Raw genomic sequence first — 18,346 nt, 5'->3', positions numbered from 1 at the left:
CACCCTGCCATTGCTGGAAATCAGCCTTCGCCAAGGTTTGGACTTTGACCCTGATAGTCTGCTACGGCGAGCTGTGTTTTTGGCTAACCCGCTGAAGAGGCATGTGTGTTGCATGTCACACGGAGTTCAAATGCTGAATGTATCATTTAACTTTGTGAACCACCCAGAGAGCTATGGCTCTTGAGTGGTATGAGAAATGAAACAAAGAAATAATATTTATAACTACATTTGGCTCTTGTTTGGGGCAGAACAGGGAAGGACAGAGTGGTGGTGTGGACGTGCATGTGTGCGAGAACGCGTTTGTACATGTTCCAGAAAAGGAGGGGGGTTCAGGCTGACCACAACTCATTTAAAGCCACACTGGCAGCTCTGTCCATGCACCCACCGGCTCTCCACTGCCCCCTGGTGGCTGGTGAGAACTGCCCCCCCCCCGGCAGCGCTGTCACCCGCTGGAGGCCATGCCTTGCAAGAACACCTCTGCACCCCCGCTTAATCCTTCGCAGAGATCGAATAGAAATCCTGAGTTCACATGAACCCTGTAACCATTTGGGAAAGGTGGGGTGTTGGCCTTGTTTTGACCTCCAGGGTGGCGGCGGGTGTCACTGTTTCCAGTGGGAGACAGCTGTGGCTCTTGCTGCCCTCACCACCCACCCAGAGGAAGGCAAGACAGGGAGTTGGTTTGGTATATGGCTCATTTCATGCCTGGCCTGATGTGACATCTTATCACTTCCTGCCTTTCTCTCTGCTGGCTAAACAGAGATAAATCTCTCCTTCAAACGTGGCTGGACAGATTCGATCAGTGGGAGGTAATTCTGGAGCTGGGAGCAAGGGTGGAGGCCGGAGGCCCAAGGGAAATGGTTTTGGCCTCCCTGCGGGACTCTTCCTGCACAACCAGGACTCCAGGGGCTTTCTGGGATATGGCCCAACTGGAACCGAGTAGATGCAAGGGGGGAGGAGGAATGGATGTGCATGGAGCTGGAAGGCAGGGCGGTGAGGAGGCTTCCAGTGCAAGCCCATAAATGCCCATTCAGAAGTAAATCCCACCAAGTTCAGTGGGGTTTACTCCCAAGTAATGGGTACAATAGGATCACGATCTTGGAAAACAATAGATGCATGTGTACAGAGGTCTGTGTGAGGGAACTTGGGAGTCAGGACTCCTGGATTTGGGTTCTGGAAAGACACACACAAGGCAATGTCAGATGGAAAGTAACAAACCCCTTCCACATCCTCCCCTCACCCCACCCCACCCCAGGCCTTCCTGGGTTCAGCCAAAGGCCCCATTTACTCTCCCTCTCAACCCCACAAGCATTCAATGTCGACCACAAAGTACATTTCTCCACTGGCTTCTCCCACAGCACCACTAATTTACTGCCAGTTCAAACCCCGTAAAGATAGCTGTATGGCGAATTTTGGGCGCCTGGGATGCAGGGAAGTGGGCGAATGGGTGGCGGTGGTGGTAGGCTGGGTGCAGAGTCTTATGGCATACCCCCCCCCCGCAAGTTATTGGCTATTTGTTCCCCCAAAGATCCACCTGCCAGTGAGATCATTGCAAAGTTGCAGGGGTTAAAGATGTCCTGCTCCCCCAAAATGCCAGTATGACAGTGCTGCCACTCAGTGGCCAAATATAGGTATTGCATTTTAGCCCCCCCCCCCAAACTGGCACAGGTCAATTAACTACTTCTGTACTCAATGAATGCAATGTTGCCATCCAGTGGCCAAAAGGGGTATTGCAAGTTGGTTTGTTTTTTGAGGGGGGAGCGATGTTCTCCCAGCAGGTGGTAAAATGCCATCCTTCCTGACAGGATGGCGTTGGCTCCCAGTGTCCCAAATGAATAGTGCAGACTTTTCTCGCTGTAGGAGGCAGCAATCCAGGGTAGGAACAGTCATGGTGGTCTTTCAATGTGCCAAAATTAACATCCCATAGATGAAGAAAAATATTCCACTTTTTAAAATCGCTCCACGAGAACAGTGCGAGTAGATTATATTTTTTAAGGTTTTCCCTCCCCCTGGGTCAGGGGGCTACCAAGAGAAGAGGTCAGTCTCAGCTACCTGAGCTGATTAAAGCATTGGTGGATCTGTTGCCCTTTCCCCCAAGGAATCCCACATCGCTAACTGCCGCTGATATTCACAACTCCTAAAAGGTCAGCAGTGAAATCTCTCTCTCTCTCGGATTCCAAACAGGGCAATGTCACCACCCAGTGGCTGAGAAGGGTATAGCATAGCTGTTTTTAAAAATTCGTTATGAAACAGAAGGTCTTTTTTTTCCCTGTAGTAGGCGATGGAGTGTCGCTTTCCATTGGCCATTAAAAGAATGCCAATACATTTTGTCCACTTCCCTTCCGGCTTCTTCCTGATGTCAGAAGTTATGTGGTCAATGCAGGAGAAGCGAAGCACCGCTGCTGCGCCTTTGTGTTTGCATGGAAGACTGGAAGAGATCTTCTTAAAAAAATGCTAGCAATATTCCTGGCAGATGTAGGAATGCCTGCCGTGCAGAGACAGGATGCGCACAGTGGATTTGTCACCGTTTGAAAAACGGGCATCTGCCTCACACACACACCGCAGTGTCACACATGCGCACACACACCTCGGATGGCTGGAGGTCGTATTGCTCCTATGGCTTGAAATGGAAGACAGTAAGTAGGCGCACGTGTGTGTAATTTCTTCTCACAGCAAAGTGGCAAAGTCAGTGGCCGATGGCCACCGTTCCTTCTCCTTCCTGGCCAGATGTTATGGGTGTTCGAAGTCCCAGAGGCTGAAGACGAGAGGGGGAGAACACATCCTGAGAACAAAGGAGGATCTATGAATATGAGTTTCAGAAGGTGGTTCAGAGAGGAGCGTAGAAGGTGAGGCACGAGCACATGAGGGAAGTGGGGGGTGGAGGAGAACAGAGGCACCCCCCATCCTCAGGGCTACGTGGCTTCAGCCTTGGATATCTCTTTGACGGGGGCCGCAGGGGGGCTGCCTTCCTCTGCTTTCTTGCCCGAGGCTGGCTCAATGACGTTGTGTAAAGAAGGCTCACGATACAAGGCCACTGAGGAGGGAAGAAAGACGGAAAAATTAAAACTGTCTAGCAACAGTCTCCTAGCCCTTCCCCACCAACAGCAGGGCCAGATTATGGACCCAGTCCATTGCCATGACCAGGAGCTGCTCAAGAGCAGTTAAGAGGACTAGGTACATGGCAGGGCTTGTGCAAATTGCACCAGAATAGTAGGAAGGCAAAGCGAGCTGCTCTTGTAAGAGGGCTGCACAAGAGACTGCACAGAGGTGGCTGTGCAAGAGGTTAGTTGCATAAGAGGCTATGCAAGAGGTCATCTGTTTGAGGTTGCTTTGCATCTGAGAAGCAATATGTTGGGATTACTGCTAGAGGTGTTCCCTCCCCCGCCCCACTCTCACCTTCCAGCAGTTTGGGGAGGAAGTGGGCTGCAGCTTTGGTCTTCTTGACTCGGTTCCCCTTCATCACCTGCCCATCTTTGTTGATGCCCAAAAACCATGACCGTCCAGATTCCCGCTGCCGGTACAGGGTGGAGGAATACATGACGTAATAGTTCTCAAACACGCACTCCTTGAAACGGCACTCAGTGGTGAAGTGAGCCTGGAAAAGGGGGGAAAGAAGGGGGTGGCAAAAGGTTTAACCCCATGTGGACTGTAATATAATGCAAATTGGAGTAGCTCCACCTTCTCAGACAGAGGGCTGGATGCTCGACACTGTGCCCAGAATCCTTCATCTGTGTTCTTGCAGTACAAATTGTGGGCTGTTTTAACTAGCTATTCAGTGCTCATATCGCAAAGGCAAGACCACTCATGTGTGTGCATGCGTGTATAGGGGTTCAAGGAACGGGGTATGGCAGTCGCTAATCTTTTTGGAATTTTGAGAGTGTCATGGGTGCTGTCACAAAATGGCTACCACAGGGGGGCTTGCCTGTTCATAAAATGGCTGCCACAGCAGGCACAGCCAGTCACAAAACGCTTGTTTTCCAGAAGGCAAGCTGGTGAGATGAAAAGAAATGCTGCTTGCTCAAGAGCCTAAGTCCGAGGCGGGGGTGGATCTCCAACACACAGAGGTGCTCTTCTGGACCCAAAGAAAGGTGGCGCCGGATGGGGGCGCTTGGTGTCACAGCCGGCCAGGCTCCCTGTTTGTTTTTAAATGTAAAAAAAATTCTTCAGAAAGCAAATGAAAGCCAGGAGGGGCAGGACGCCCAGCGGGCACCAAGAAAAGCGTGTCTGAGCACGTTGGAGACCCCAGGGCTCAAAGAAGCAAGGCCCAAAGAGGGAACTCCGAAGCGCCCTTTCTCCTGCCTGCCCCTCATGCCTGGAAGGCGTGCTTGGGTCTTGTCGGCTCTTTCGCTCCCTTCAGTCCTTCACGCCTAGCCGGAAACCCACCCTCTCCCCTCTCCCCGTTATTCGCCCCCCCCCCACTTTTTGGACACCCTTCCTGGCTCGGCATGGCGCAGCTTTCCAACAGACAACGCTCTCCCAGCTCTCCGCATTTAAAAGGCAAAATGAAATAAGGTCTGTGCAATGCTGGCCGCTTTGGGCTCTGCTTGAGGAGAGGCAGGACGGGACGCTTTAAAAGCAACGGCGACCATTCCAAAGCAGAGCGGCTCCCGCTCCCACAACCCCGACTGTTATGCCAGGTGTCTGCCACCAGGTGGCACTGCCCAATCCCAGATGACTTGGTGGCGGCCCTGATGAGATCACCGGAAAAGAGGGGATTTCTCCAGGATACCTGGGTTCTCATCCCGGAATCGTGAGGAGGAAGGAGCCAAAGGAGCCATATCGTTAATGAGAGCAAAATGTCCCAGCAGAGTCAAAACCAACTCCGCCGATTTCCCGCCCCCCTCCTGACTTAACCCCAGAGTGGCCCCACACGGCTCGCTCTGCCGTACGTTTAACTGACATTAAAAAGGTCTCTCAAGTAACGTCCAGGGACATGGCCGGTGGCGGGGAGTGGCAGTGGGGTGGCAGGAAGAAGCAGCCCCCCGCCCAGGACCCTGGCCCAGCCTCCTGACTTTGGACCCAGATCCATCAGGTCTGGCGCCTGTTTTCAGCTCTGGAACTGAGCAAAAAATCTGAGCATGTTAGGGGTACTTTTCCCTCATGACTCATTAAGCACAGCCCTTGAGCACAGAGAAACACGGAGCCGAGTTTGTGGGGTGGGGGAGGCAGGCCCCTCCAAGTTTAAGACTGTGACGGCAATGTGTGCGACCTCAAACTAGGCGCCCTGTGTTTTGAATTCTTCCTTGATTTCTTTCTGCTCCTTTCACCCTTAACCTTTCTCTCCACCTCACTGTCATACTTCACCTCTTCCCTTTCCCCTCCTATTGCATTTATGATCACTGCGCCCCCCTTCACACCCCAGCTTGCTTTTGTAGCTGGGGGGCAGGGGGACGAAGGAAGGTCCAGGTAAGATTGCCGTTTGCTTGCCTGTTGGGAAGCGGCGACCCCTGACCCGTGGGAGCTCAAATGTGCAGGCTCTGCTAGCTGGGAGATGCTGGGAGCTGTAGTCCCAGCACATCTGGAAAGCACTGGGCGTTCAGCAGGAGGGGATGAGGAAGGCTCTCTGTCCACGCTCAGTGGCACTTGTCTTTCTTTTTAGATTCTGGGATTCAAAGCTATGGCTTACCAAAAAACAGATTTGTATTACTCTTGACTGTTGTTTTTCCTCTCCTTTTATGCTTCTTTTCCGTTATATCACCTTGCCATCCCTGCCCTCGCTTCCCTTCTCCTCCCCCAGGCTCTTTTTCCCATCTATCCTCCCCCCCGCAGTCACTCACACATACACAGAACCATCACCCTCCACTTGCCTCATCGCTTCTGACAGACACCATCTTCCCAGGGAAAACTCCTTTGGTGTCAGCTGTTCCCCGTTCCCCTGCTAGATCGGGGTCACCTCTCTGTGCAGCTGATAAATGATTCATCGTAGCCCCCCCCCACGCCAGCTCTTTCTCCCATCATCCACACACTGTGCTCCACCCTCCCACAACTGCTAGCAAGGGGCCCACACATGCCAAGCCGCCTGCGGCCAGCTGGAGCCAAGGGTTTGCCCAGAGACACTGGCCTTGGCTTCAGGCCACTGTGCCGCAGGCGGGGCTTCCTGGGCCAAAGGGTGGAGCTGATGCTGGGCTCAGGGACGGTGCAGGCAGGCAGGGATCCTGACGCAGGGAAAAGGGTGTCTGATGTAGGCATGTGGCAGCCCCAAAGGACACTGTTTCTCTGTGAGGGCAGGGGGGAGGACTCAGTTTGAGCTGGAGATTAGCCACGGAACCTATCCTGAGTGGCAGTTTTGGAAAGGGAACAGTCGTGGGCTGAACCCGTATCACCTTCTAACGGAGGCAGATTTCCTAGTGGACTAGAACTGGGCACATCAAAGATGAGAACCTTTCGGGGGCCCTCCCTAGAGGTCCTCCTCCCTTCAGGGGGACATGGTTGGGGCCCACATACTGGCAATGGGAGGGGCCAGAGTGTGGGCACACACCACATTCACAGGCATGCATGCGCCAGCATGCATGCGTTCACACACACCCCGTTCACATACACGTGCATACAGAGAGACAGGCACATGGGGCCGGCATCCAGGGCAGGCACGGCCAGGCACCTGCCAGGGCCGCACCCCAGCGGGGCCCACTGGCAAGAGCCCCTGGACTTGCTGCTCCTCCTCTTCCCTCACAGCCCGCTTGTTCCCCGGCCTCTCACTCCAGCCCAGGCAACAGTGGGGGGAGCAGCAGATGCACAGCTGCCAGGCTTCCTGCCTGCCTGCCCGCCCAGCAAGCAGGCGCGGCACTGCTGAGAAAGTGGGGAGGTGCCGGAGCAGCGGGGGGGGGGGCAAGGGCGGCTGCGGAGGATGGGGGCCTCGTCCACGGGTCCCCCGACGCCTGGAGCCGCCGTCGGAGGTGCGGACGCAGGCAGGCAGCCAGAGGGCTGCCTGGAGAGGTGGGGGGGCTGCCGAAAGGAGCAACATGCCCCCTTCCAGATTGGGGGCAGGGAATTCTCCCTCGGGAGGCCTCGTTAAGGAGGGCAGCTCCTAATTGCGGTTGGGAGGGAGGGGAGCGGAGGGGAGGAAGGGGGTGTGCGAGAGCGCTTGCTCCCCTCCCTGGGAAAGGGCTCAGCCCACCTCGGTTCCAGGAGCGCCTGCAGAGCCAGCCAGGAAGGCAGCGCAGGGCGGGGCAAGCGGGGCCCTTGCCCGCCTTAAGGTCTGGCTCTCCATTGCAGGGCAGCATGTACTGCGCTCCAGCGGGGGCTGTGGCTGGCGCTGGACGAAGCACATCCAAGTGAGTGATTGGGCATTGCTGGCTGGGGATGCTGGGAGTTGCAGTCCAACACATCTGGAGGGCACCAGGCCGGGGGGGCTGCCCGACAGTTGTGCTGGTGAGCCAGTGCGCTGCGCGAGCCTCGGCTCCTCCCCACCGTTCTCCTGCTCAGGGCCGGCTGCCCCGACGGCAAAATCTGGGCACTGTCGGAGTGCAAGGACGCAGCCTCTCTGCCTGGCTCTCCCCGCTTCCACCTAGCACGAGAGCCCTGCCTGCCATGGGGCGCCAAGGGGACTGGTGGGGAAGTCGGGGTGGTGGGACTTGCACGCTCCTGCTGCTCCTGCGGCGGAAACTCCAGTTCCTTTGCCTTACCGCTTTCCTAAGAAAGGTCTTGCCATGTTTCTGCCTGCTTTGCAGTTGAGAAAGGTGCAGGAGCCCGGCCGAGGGTGGGTGGAATTAGGGATCTGCGTATTGTGTAAAATCCATGCCGTCTGTGTTTCAGAGATTTTCAGGCACCTTTCGTTCCGCTGTCTGCCCATCCACGGAATTGGATTTTTTTTTTTGTTTTCAAATTTGCGCAAATGCACAGTTGTGCAAATTCATTCATGTGAAAATGCACAAATCCCCCCGGCACATTTTCACACTTTAGCCTATGGGGGAAATGTTCATTTTTGCCAGGCTTTATTAACATTTTGCACATAATTCAGGAAAGTTGGAAAACAGTCTGTGAAGTCCATGGAATCTGCCTGACAAGGGAAAACTCGACCCACTGCAGAATCTGCAGGTGGGATTCATGAAAATCCGAACTCTTTTGGTTCCATTGCAGATTCCTCTGACGCCCCTGTGGGAAACACCTCCCGCCTCCTTGCTCACTTGGCAAAGCAAAGTTAACCCTGGGTCATTTGGGCTCCCTGTTAGCCCCATAAGCGACCATCTGGGCGAGGGGGGTGGGTGGGTGGGAAGGGGAGGAAGGGGAGGAAGGGCAAAGAGGCGAGGATACTCACAGAGGTGTAGAGATAGCCCTCGGCATTCATAGCGATGTACTGCCCAGACTTGCTGCTCTGGATGGCCACCACCCGAAGCCCCACCGGAATCAGGTTGAAGAGCGCTGTGCGGGGGAGAGAGAGGCGAGGAGATTCAGGAACCACAGGTGGGATGAGCGCAGCGCACCAGAGGGCCCAGGCCAGGGTTAGGGACAAAGCTGGCCCCTGGGTGCCAAATGGGATGTAGGACTGGGCAGGAGAGGGTAGCCAGGACTCCATTAGAAGGAAGGAGGAACCGGGAGGGTAACTAAGCATCTGGGAGCCAAGACTGGTGGGTGTTCTCTGGGGGGAGGAGAGGCCAAGGTCCCCAGGTCCTTTGGGGAGGAACCCCGGCAATGGGGAGGCCCAGCCAGTGGAAGCTGGTGGCTCCGAGGTCAGTGGGGCGGTGAATCTGCTCCAGGTTTCAGTCAGAACTCTAAAGGAGCTTTCCAAGGTGCTGGCTCTGACTGAAACCCGGAGTGGATTCACTGCCCCACTGACCTTGGAGCCACCAGCCTCCCCTGGGTCCAACTACCCCCCCCCCCTTCCCCAGTGCTATGCAAGGAGAGTGGGGTTGAAATGGACAGGATGGGATCTGTGCAATGGGAAGGTCAGCCCTTCGGACGGGGGACAGGACTCTGCACCCCCCCCAGGCGCTGTGTCTTTGGCAGGAGACGCAGGCAGTGGCCCATTCCCAGCAGGGCAGTGCAGCCGCTAAATGGGGGTGCGTGCGTGTGCGCGTGCGCACTTCTCCTGTCGCCACCGCCCTCCTGCTTTGCATTTGGGGCGGTTGGCAGGGGGCAGGCACTGCAACTGAGCCCTGCTTGCCAGCTCAGCACATGATGAAGTTGAGAGAACGGGGATCATCAATCACGCGCCCCTCCCCCCCTTTCTCTGCGCTGCCGAGACTCAATTATAGGAGACAGAGAGCCAGGGATGGCCAGATGCGGGGGGGGGGGGGGCGAGAGCAAGAGAAAGGGAGCACAGATGGTGCAGGCAAGTGAGCGGGCAGGCCAGGGCAAGGGAGGCAGTGCCTGAAGCTGAGGAGGGGTGTCCTTTGGGAAGCAGCTGTCCAGGGGTGGGGGTCCCCAAATCCCACCAGGAGACACAGCCAGAATTCAGTATAAAAGAGGAGGGTATCTCCTGTCTCACAAGCCTCCTTCCGAACCTCCCAATGAGGCAGCCAGAACAGGCAACCCCCCCTTTCCCCCCACACAGTGCAAAGCACTGTGGAGGCACTGCTGGGTGGGTGTCCACAGCTGCAGTGGCTGCTGCACTAGCAAAGCAAAACCTGGCCATCTCAGGCCTGGTTTTGGAGAGCAGGAAAGGGGCCAATCTCTGACCCATCATGGGCCCAATCCATGGGGAAGCTCTCCTGCACAATCCCCACTGAAATGACTGGACCAGAAGAGACCGTGGCCAAGCCATAGACAAGACAACCTCCTCCCTGCTGCCCTGTCCCTGGCTGCCCTTACTGAAACCGTTGGTGTCTTCTCTAGTCCCATCGATGCTGCCGTCTGGGTGGACTTGGAGGTAATATCCGTGTCTGCAGAAGAGTTTGGTGACTATGCCCTTCAACTGCGGTTCTGCAGGAGCCCCAATGACAGGTGGAAGACAAAAAATGAGAAAGAAAGAAAGAAAGAAAGAAAGAAAGAAAGAAAGAAGAAACAGCACATAACAGAAGAAGCCTAAAGCCAAGGGGGGGAACTGCAAGGGGAATCCCATCACAAAACACACGCACAGAATAACCAGCGCAAGGCACTGAGAAGGCCTCTTAAACCCAATGGCCCTTCCAAAACAGAAACTGCACTCCAAGAACCCTGCCCACCCCATCCCACAACACGCTTGGAAACGCAGTTGTTTTGCAGGGTTTTGTGGTGGTGGGGGCAGTTAAATCCCCTTCAAACTGATTTACATTTCCAAGCAGGGCTGCCAACCTTTTTTTAAAGCTGGCATGAAGAGATGTAACATTTGCCTCTACTGGATCAGCCAGAGAACCAAAGGCCACTGGGAGGCTGCATCCCCCCCACCTCCCAGGAAGAACATCAGGGAAAGGGGGACACAGCTGGCCCCACCCATCAGCCAGAGAAGGAGCTGCTGCAGGGAGCTTGTGTCGCCCTTCCCTGCTAGAAGGAGCTTCCACAAGGGCTTGGAAAATATGAACTGGTGCCTGAGTTTTGCTGCTTGCTTGCTTGCTTGCTTGCTTGCTTTCTCTCTCTCTCTCTCTCTCTCCCTCCCTCCCTCCCAATCCCTTTTCCTTTTGTGTTGTCTCTTTCGGACTGTAAACCTGAGGGCAGGGACTGTCTCAGTATTGAAAGCCTTTTTGGCTGAAAGGCAGTAGAAATACTGTAAATAAAAATAATAAATGAATATTCCGTCAAGGTTTTTACATCCCCTGCAAGTAACACCCATGCTAGTAATCCCCCCCCCCCGCATTTACTGCTAAATTCTCGCATAAGCTTAAGAAATCTGTCTGCCCAGGTTAGGGAGCAGTGTCCGCCTTCCCTGCTCTGTATTTTGAAGACCACTACTAAAGCCCCAGAAGCAACTCATTAATTCTGGGCCAGGGTCCTCCACCTTTCAGAGATTCGAACTCAGATTGCACGATTCTGAGTCCAGGGTGGCAACCATTACACCGCAGAACCCCTTTGGGGTCTTTTAAGGGATACAACACACTTCCCACCTTGAATTTTGCTCTCCACACAGCCATCCAATACCTAGGAGCCTTTGTCAGGGAAAAGGTAGCCACCCTCGCAGGGATGTGATAATGGGGATTTGGGGCAGGGAAGCGGAGTTCTTGAGAGGCTATGCTAAAGAAGTGTGGGGGGTGAGGCATGTGCCTTGAAGAACAGAGATGGGGAAACTCACGGGCAGGAAGATGTGGACCACTGCCAAGGGCAGCCAGAGATGCCACGTAAGGGCCAGCGGGGCGCCTGTGGAATAAATCAAGGCCTGGTGCGGGCCACCCGGGCTTGCCTGTGCCCAGGGGACCAAGGCGTCCTCGAAGCCCCCGCTTGCAGCCCGGCCCCCCAAGAGCGCCAGGGCCCATCTGTCTGGTGGGCCGCACCCTGAGCCCCAGACTGTCCTTGGCCTCCCCAGGCCTGGCAAGGCCCAGCTGGGTCCTTTGCGCATCTGTAAAGGGCATGGAGAGCAAAATCGGCCCTGACGGAAGGCCCCGGGCGCCGGTGAGCGGGGCAGCTGTGATGCGGGCAGATGCGAGAGCCAGCTGAGGTGGTGCTGGTGTGGCCGCAGAGGCCCCCCCTCTCTGTATCCCAGAGAGTCCTGCAGGCTGCTGGAGGGCCCATCGACTGCCAGGCGAGGAGCCAGCAGCCCCCCACACCAACTCTGCACAGTTTCTCCCCTGATCCCCACGCAGCGTCTTGCAGAACGACCCAGGAGCCCTGGCTCATGTGCCCTAACCACTGGGCAATTCCCCCTTGCAAGGAACCCAATGGACCTCCTTCTAAGCCCGCCGTCCCCAACCTGGCGCCCTCCAGATGTGTGTCAACTACAACTCCCATCGCCCCCAGCCACCATGGTCAATTTCCCTTGTTTGCTAGCTAGATCTGCCCTTTTAGGGCCCTGTCACAGCTACCGAACAAGCTAAATTTGGCTTTGGGGGCGCGCTCCAGTGCTATGGGTGGCATATTTTTCCGGGGGGAAGGTGACTGTATGCAGCCCAGGGCCGCCTGCTGCCCACCCCTGGGGCAGAGTGTCAGGCTGGGACTCGGGAGAGCTGGGTTCGAGTCCCCACTCAGCCATGAAGCTCCCCGGGCGCCTCCGGGCCAGTCGCTGACTCTCAGCCCAGCCTACCTCACAGGGCTGTTGTGAGGAGAAAATGAGGGGAGGAGAGGGGTCACGCCCCCCCCAAGGCGGGATACGGATGTCACAGGTGCCCAAGGCGGAGCCGGCGCGCCGCTGGAGCGGGCGCCGGCCCTCCTCCCCGCCCTCACGCTCGCTGACCGTCCCGCGCCCCTGCGCAGCGCCAATCGCGCGGACGGCGCTGCCGGGTCCGGGGCGCGCCGCGCCGCGCCAGGCTCGGGGCCTTCGCCCGCGCCTTGGCGGGAGGAGCGCGCGCGCGAGCAAGACCCGCGCGGAGCCGGCCGGCGCGAGGGCGCCGCCGGCTGGGGAGCTCCCGCGGGGGCGGCCGCCCCTCCGGACGCGCCTCACGCGCTGCGGCGGCCGAGGGCTCGCCCGCCTCCCGGGCCCCGCGGCGGGGCGGGGCGTGCGGGGAGATGGCGCCTGGCGGAGAAGACTGGGCCCCGGCGGCGGCGGGCCGCGGAGAGCGGCGGCGTTCAGTCAACGTCGGGAGCTTCGGACATTTTAATTCTGTGGTTTCCTTCAAGGGGGAAAGCGGGGAGGAGACGGACATCTGGGAAGAAACCCAAATCTCCCAGTAATGGGATGGAGTGGAGAGGGGAGGCAGCTGGGGGCACCCGGGGGGGGCTCCCGTGAGCACTAGGGGGGTGCCCTGCATTTCGGAAGCGGGGTTACAGCACCTCTTTCAGGCCAAGAGCCGAATCCATTTCAGAGTCGCGTCTGGGGGCCGCTTTCGAGTGGTGGTGGGGGGGGACGCATTCTGCATGACTGGGGGTGGGCGACTGGCTAGGGAGTTGGGCCACGAGGGGGCTTCCTGCCAGCCAGGATCTCTGGATTCCCTGGATGAAAATGGGGCCCACCTTCCATGCTGGGGCGGGCAGGCATTTGGGTTCTGGCGCCCACAATTGCCCGGTCCCCTCTCCTCCCTGCAGGCCACCCAGCCATCCTGGTAATGGATCACTCCAGCTGTCCCCGATGGTGCTTCTTCTAAGTGGCGGTGTCCACGCTTCCTCAGCGGCAGCATTAGCCAAACTGAAGGACGAGCCGCACGTTCCCAGCAAATCCTGCCCAGCCCCCCCGGTCTCTGAATCGGGGTTTTCATTGCTAGCTGCCTTCACGCCTCGATCTCGCGGGGGATTCTGTTCCTTCTCGGAGGACCCACAAAGTGACTCAGCAGATTGCTCCCAATTCATTCATCTACTCATTTTATAGTCTTTGTCCCGCGTGGCTCTTGACCTGTGGCACAGATCAAAGATAGTCCCATTTTACAGATGGGCCGAGAAAGAGAGCGATGGAAGAATATCAGAACAGCCGGTCTGGACCAGGCGGAAGACCTCTCTACGTCAGCATTGCCCCACAGCAGCCAACCAGATGCCCGAACGCAACAGCCCACAAGTGCAACAGCTCGTGTCCCCCAGCAACTGGTGTGCGTTGGCATACAGCCTCTGGTACTGGAGGTAGCACATGGCCAACAGGACTGGTAGCCATTGAGAGCCTTCTCCTCCAGGAGTTTGTCTAACCCCTTTTAAAGCCGTCCAAAGTGGTGGCCATCACTACGTCTTGTGGAAGCAAGTTCCATAGTTTATGCGCTGTGTGAAGGACTTCCTTTGGTCTGTCCTGAATCTCCCACCAATCAGCTTCATGACCCTACTGGGTTCTAGTATTGGGAGAGAGGGAGAAAAATGTCTCCCTCCCCACTTTTCCCACACCAAACATAATTTTGAACACCTCTATCACATCTCCCCTCACTTGCCTTTTTTCCAAGCTAAACAATTCCAGATGTTGTAACCTTCCCTCACAGGGGAGCTGTTCCAGCCCCTTGATCATTTTTGTTGCCTTTTTCTGCATCTTCTCCAGCTCTACAATATCCTTTTTAAGGTGACCACAGCTGTACACTGTATTCTAAGTGTGGTCGCATCATAGTTTTGTACAAGGGCAGTCTGATCTTGGCAGTTTTATTTTCAATTCCTTCCCCAACCGGGTCCCCTCCAGATGTGTTGGACAACAATGACCATCAGCAGGTGCTGCCCACCCTGGCTGGTGATGCTGGGAGTCTGACATACCTGGAATCCCTGGACCCAAAGGTGGGACCTCTGGAGCTAGGCTTGGTGAACCTGGGCATGGATGAAGCCTCGCAAAGGAGGGACCGGAACTCAGGCCACCGTGGTGATGTGCCAGTTTCCCATTTACTCATCCTGGCCCTCATGGAAGGGGGTGGGGTGGTTAGGTTGAGTGGTTTGGGCAATGCAATAACCATGCAAAGGATTGCATGGTGAGGTGTGGAGGGCCAACGTTTCTTTCGCTCTCTCTCTCTCTCTCCTTCCTTCCTTCTCCTTCCTTCACTGCCCCTCCTCTTTGGCTCACTGCAGCTGCAGACAGAGAGGAGAGCAACCTGCAAGGTTACACGAATGCAGAGTAGCTTGCCACTGTAGAAGGGCTGGAGGCTGGGCTGGGCTGGGCTGGGCAATTCCCTGGATTGGGATGGGGTGGGGTAGGAAGGGAAGCACTTTAGAAGGAGGCATCCACAGGAGAGGACATCTGGCTGGGGGTGGGGTAAGGTGTGCATCATGCAGTCTGGGATGGCTGTGATATTGGGGGTCCAAAAACAGAGCATGTGTGTGTGGGGGGGGGCCTCATGGCCAAGCTTGGAGTGCTGGGCTGGCAGCCTGTGAGGCAGAACTGAGGCCACCACAGATGGGCGCATCAACAGGATTGTGATATAGGGGATGTGCATCGACTTGTCTGGGATATTTGGGGAGGAGGCTCTGGATGGGGCTTGAAAAGCAGGGCTGGAGCATGTGCAAGGCAGGGGTACAGGCGAGTGGTTAGGGGTTACGAAGGCAGAGGTACTGGGCGGCCGATGGAAGGACAGAGACAAATATCACCAGACCAGTGATTCAGGGGGTAGAATAAGTGCAAATTGAGGGGTTCAGAAGGGAAGGGATGGGAGGGTTGGGGAATGCCAGGCCTCAGATATGGAGGGGGGATTGGAGGGGCTCATGAGGACTAGAATAGTGGGAGAGCAGTGGTGGTTTTGGAGCATGACTGGAATATTTGGGGAAGAGCAGGGGGTAATTGGAATATTGGGGGGCTGTGGGGTGGGTACTGAGGGCCCTCCCAAGTTAGAAAGTTGTGGGGGGATAATTGCCAAACAGAACTGAGAGCAGAAATATGGGGGGGGTGCAAGAGAGATTATTACTGGGGGAGGGGAAAGCAGGGGAATAAACACCTACAGATAATTATTCTCTTTCGAGAAGCAGCCGCCAGTTCTTAAATACATGCTGGCAGACCCAGGGGTCAGCCGCTTCTCCCTGCCAACTTCTTCCCCGTTTCCTTTTCCCGCAACCCCCCCCATTGTGTCACCTGCTCCCTCCCGCTATAATGTATGCAAATATATTTAAATGGCTTTAATTTATTTTAATGTGCATATGTTCACTGTATGGCCTAGAGGGTTACAGCTTGGGAGCAAAAAAAAAAGTAAAATAAATAGATGGAGGATTAAAACGGCAGGTTTTGCTGGGGGGGGACATCTTGGTAGGTGTGAAATGGCTTGACTGGGGGGGGATTAACATGAGAAAAGGCAGGAGCTGCAGCTTATCTAACTGCTAAAGTTGGATGCGTTGGGGGTGGTATGGGTGGCAATACCGGGGAAAGACTCAGCAAATTGCGACTGGGTGTTGTGACCAAGGAGGGAACCCTACAGCGGAGATGTTGGCAATGGCGGAGGGGGTCAGGCGCGAATCACACCTGAGTCATGCTGGCGGGGTGTGAGCACTCCTGGATCCTTGGCATCCACTAGCGGAGGCATCCATCATCTTTATATCCCAATTTTCCAATACGATTACAAATAAAACCCAGTGTCTTTGAAAGCTCAAGCGGGCCTCTTTCTCGGCCTCGGCGGCTCCTCCGAGTCCCATAAATATATTTATTCTCAGCAATAAAAGCAGCCTCTTTTTATCTGCCTCGTCCGATCACTTATCTAATGAGAAAACAAAAAATGCCTGTAAGGTGGAACCCGATATTCCCCCGCAGGCCTGGCGGGTGATTCCCCCAACGATGTGACCGCAGAGCTTGGCGGTAACTGCAGCTCAGGTGCCCTCACTGACCCCTTTCCCAGCCCTCCCAGCAGTGGCAGGGATACCCCCTCCGTTACTGACATTCTAGAATGGGTGCATTTCCATGAGTGCTCAAACCCACTTGAAGCAGCAATGGTTTCACTCAGAGGGTTTCCCCTTTGTGCATTTTCAGCTCAAGTTTTCCGGGATGGGCATCATGGTCAGCATAGCGCTTGGCCTGTCTGTTGGGCAGGTGGGACATTTGTTCCCCTGTCTGATGTCTGATTCAGGCTGGAGAATCACCCCTAGCTTGGCTCCGGGAGGCGACAAGTGGGGAGAAAAGAGAAAGCGGGAAGGAGACCATGATGGCGGCACGGGGAGAGTTGGCAAAGCTTGAACCAGGGAAACGTGGTTCTCTTGAACCAGGGAAGAGTGAGGCTTGAAGCTGGGGGTGGAGAGATACAGCAAGAGAAAGGGGCGAGTGGGAGAGAAGGAGCAAGGAGAGGGGCCAGGAAGGGAGAGAAAGGAGGAGGCGAGGGATGGGGAAGGGGACACCATTAGCGAGGCTAGAGGCTGGCAGTGGAGAGGGAGGGAGAGAGCAAAGGGGAAAGGTCTGTGTGGATGGAAGAAGATGGGGTGGGGCCAGGAAGCCATTCATTCTTTCCCTTCCAGCCTGCTGCACAGCTGATTGGAGACAGGTTCAGCAGCAGGAAGAAGCAGCTGGTGTCCTAACATTTTCCAGGGTTTTTAAAAATTAAAAATGAATTGTTGAGGGGGCAGGGAGCAGAGATTGTTGCGGGGGCTGTTGGAGTTCCCCATGGGTGTCGGTGCCATCTTGAGGACCCCTGAATTATGGGGTGATTCAGCCCTGCTTCAAACTCCCCCTGGTGGGGGTGGGCTGGGGGATGGATGCCAGGCCTCCATGAAACTCTGCCCATGTGAGGATCCTTCAAAAGACAACTCCTGCCAAGCCAGGAAGCTTTGCATACGGGTCTCCAAATGGGTCTCTGCTGGGCTTCCTCCCTCCCTGCCTTCCCCTCCTCTACTCCTGGGGGAGCTTCAGAAGGCCCCTGCTCTTAATGCCCCTCCAGTATTCACCCTATTTGGTATCACCAAGGTGTGTCAGTTTCTGTCCATGATTCAAGGGTGATTGGATGCAAAACGCAAGCCGGGTGCCATGGGTCGAGGGTGCAGCCGTGGCAGGTCTCTCCCCCGACAGGCAACGCCCCCCGCAGGGAAACTCCTTCAACAGGCTTTTAGGGGCGTTGGGGGCTACTAGGGGCCCGCACAGAGAAGGGCTCCAACTTGCATCAAGCACTGTAGCCCGTGGAAGGCCTCCCATCTGCAGGTCTGGCAGGGAGCGAGGACTCCTCGGGTTCTTCCCCACCCCCAGGTTGGGGGGGGGCAGGAGGCAGGCAGAAAGGGCTATTGTGGGCTGGAGCAGCTGACAATGCACATGGGGGGGGAGGTGTTGCTGGGAAGGCTGTGTTTTGGCCAGCTACCACAGCAAGCGTTGCTTTGCCAGCTGCAAGGACACCACAGGGCAATGAGGCGCAGGGCCCACTGCCAAGAAAACAGCCAGGCCGTGAGTTTTAACGCTGGGTTTGGCGGTGGGAGGGGAGCAGAGCGGGGGCTGGCTGGCTCTGGGCTCGAAGAGGCAGGCTGTGCAGGCTGAGAATCCAAGGGAGGGCACCAGGTTGGGAGAGCCTCCTGCAGACTGTAGGCTCTCTGGGGCAGAGACTGTACCACCGCTGCACCCTCTGCCCTTGCCTGCCCAGCATGCATCTTGCATTATGGGAAGAGAAGGGGGTGGAGGACAGGAAGCTCCTAAGAAGCTCCCTGCTGGATTAAACCACCCAGCATCCTGTTTCCAGCAGTGTGCAGCTGGAAGCTTGCAAGCAAGGCACGGACGCCAGAGCGGTCCCCCTTTCCCCGCTGGCATCTGGTGCTCAGGGCAGTGGGGGCTGGTGGTTCCAGTGTCAGTGGGGCAGTGAATCTGCTCTGGGTTTCAGTCAGAACCAGTCCAACATAGCTCCTTTAGAGTTCTGAGGGAAACCCGGAGTGGATTCACCACTCCACTGACTCAGGGCTAGACTGCGCCTACACAGAGAGGTTCCATTTAGCATCATGTTTAATAGCCATCGAGAGCCTTCTCCTCCATGGATCTGTCTAATCACCTTTGAAAGCTGTCCAAGTGGGTGGC

The 18,346-nt window shown here is 56.2% G+C and overlaps 1 protein-coding gene across 1 annotated transcript in view; it reads right to left on the bottom strand.

Annotated features, from left to right (window-relative positions):
- Positions 1-1,346: 1,346 nt before the first annotated feature.
- The window catches only part of FGF11 (fibroblast growth factor 11), a 28,923-nt gene continuing 11,923 nt past the window's right edge, over positions 1,347-18,346 (bottom strand). The window contains exons 2-5 of the mRNA XM_084808703.1: positions 9,745-9,855; positions 8,252-8,355; positions 3,394-3,592; positions 1,347-3,031 (exon numbers count right to left, since the gene is read on the bottom strand). Coding sequence (XP_084664829.1) covers positions 2,910-3,031; positions 3,394-3,592; positions 8,252-8,355; positions 9,745-9,855 — 536 coding nt within the window. The 3' untranslated portion in view covers positions 1,347-2,909. The remainder of the gene's footprint in view (positions 3,032-3,393; positions 3,593-8,251; positions 8,356-9,744; positions 9,856-18,346) is intronic.

Source organism: Heloderma suspectum, chromosome 6, assembly GCF_057233095.1.
Source record: "Heloderma suspectum isolate Gila_16-S chromosome 6, 16-S_ref, whole genome shotgun sequence".
Taxonomy (NCBI): domain Eukaryota; kingdom Metazoa; phylum Chordata; class Lepidosauria; order Squamata; family Helodermatidae; genus Heloderma; species Heloderma suspectum.
This window is presented reverse-complemented; position numbering and strand designations above follow the sequence as displayed.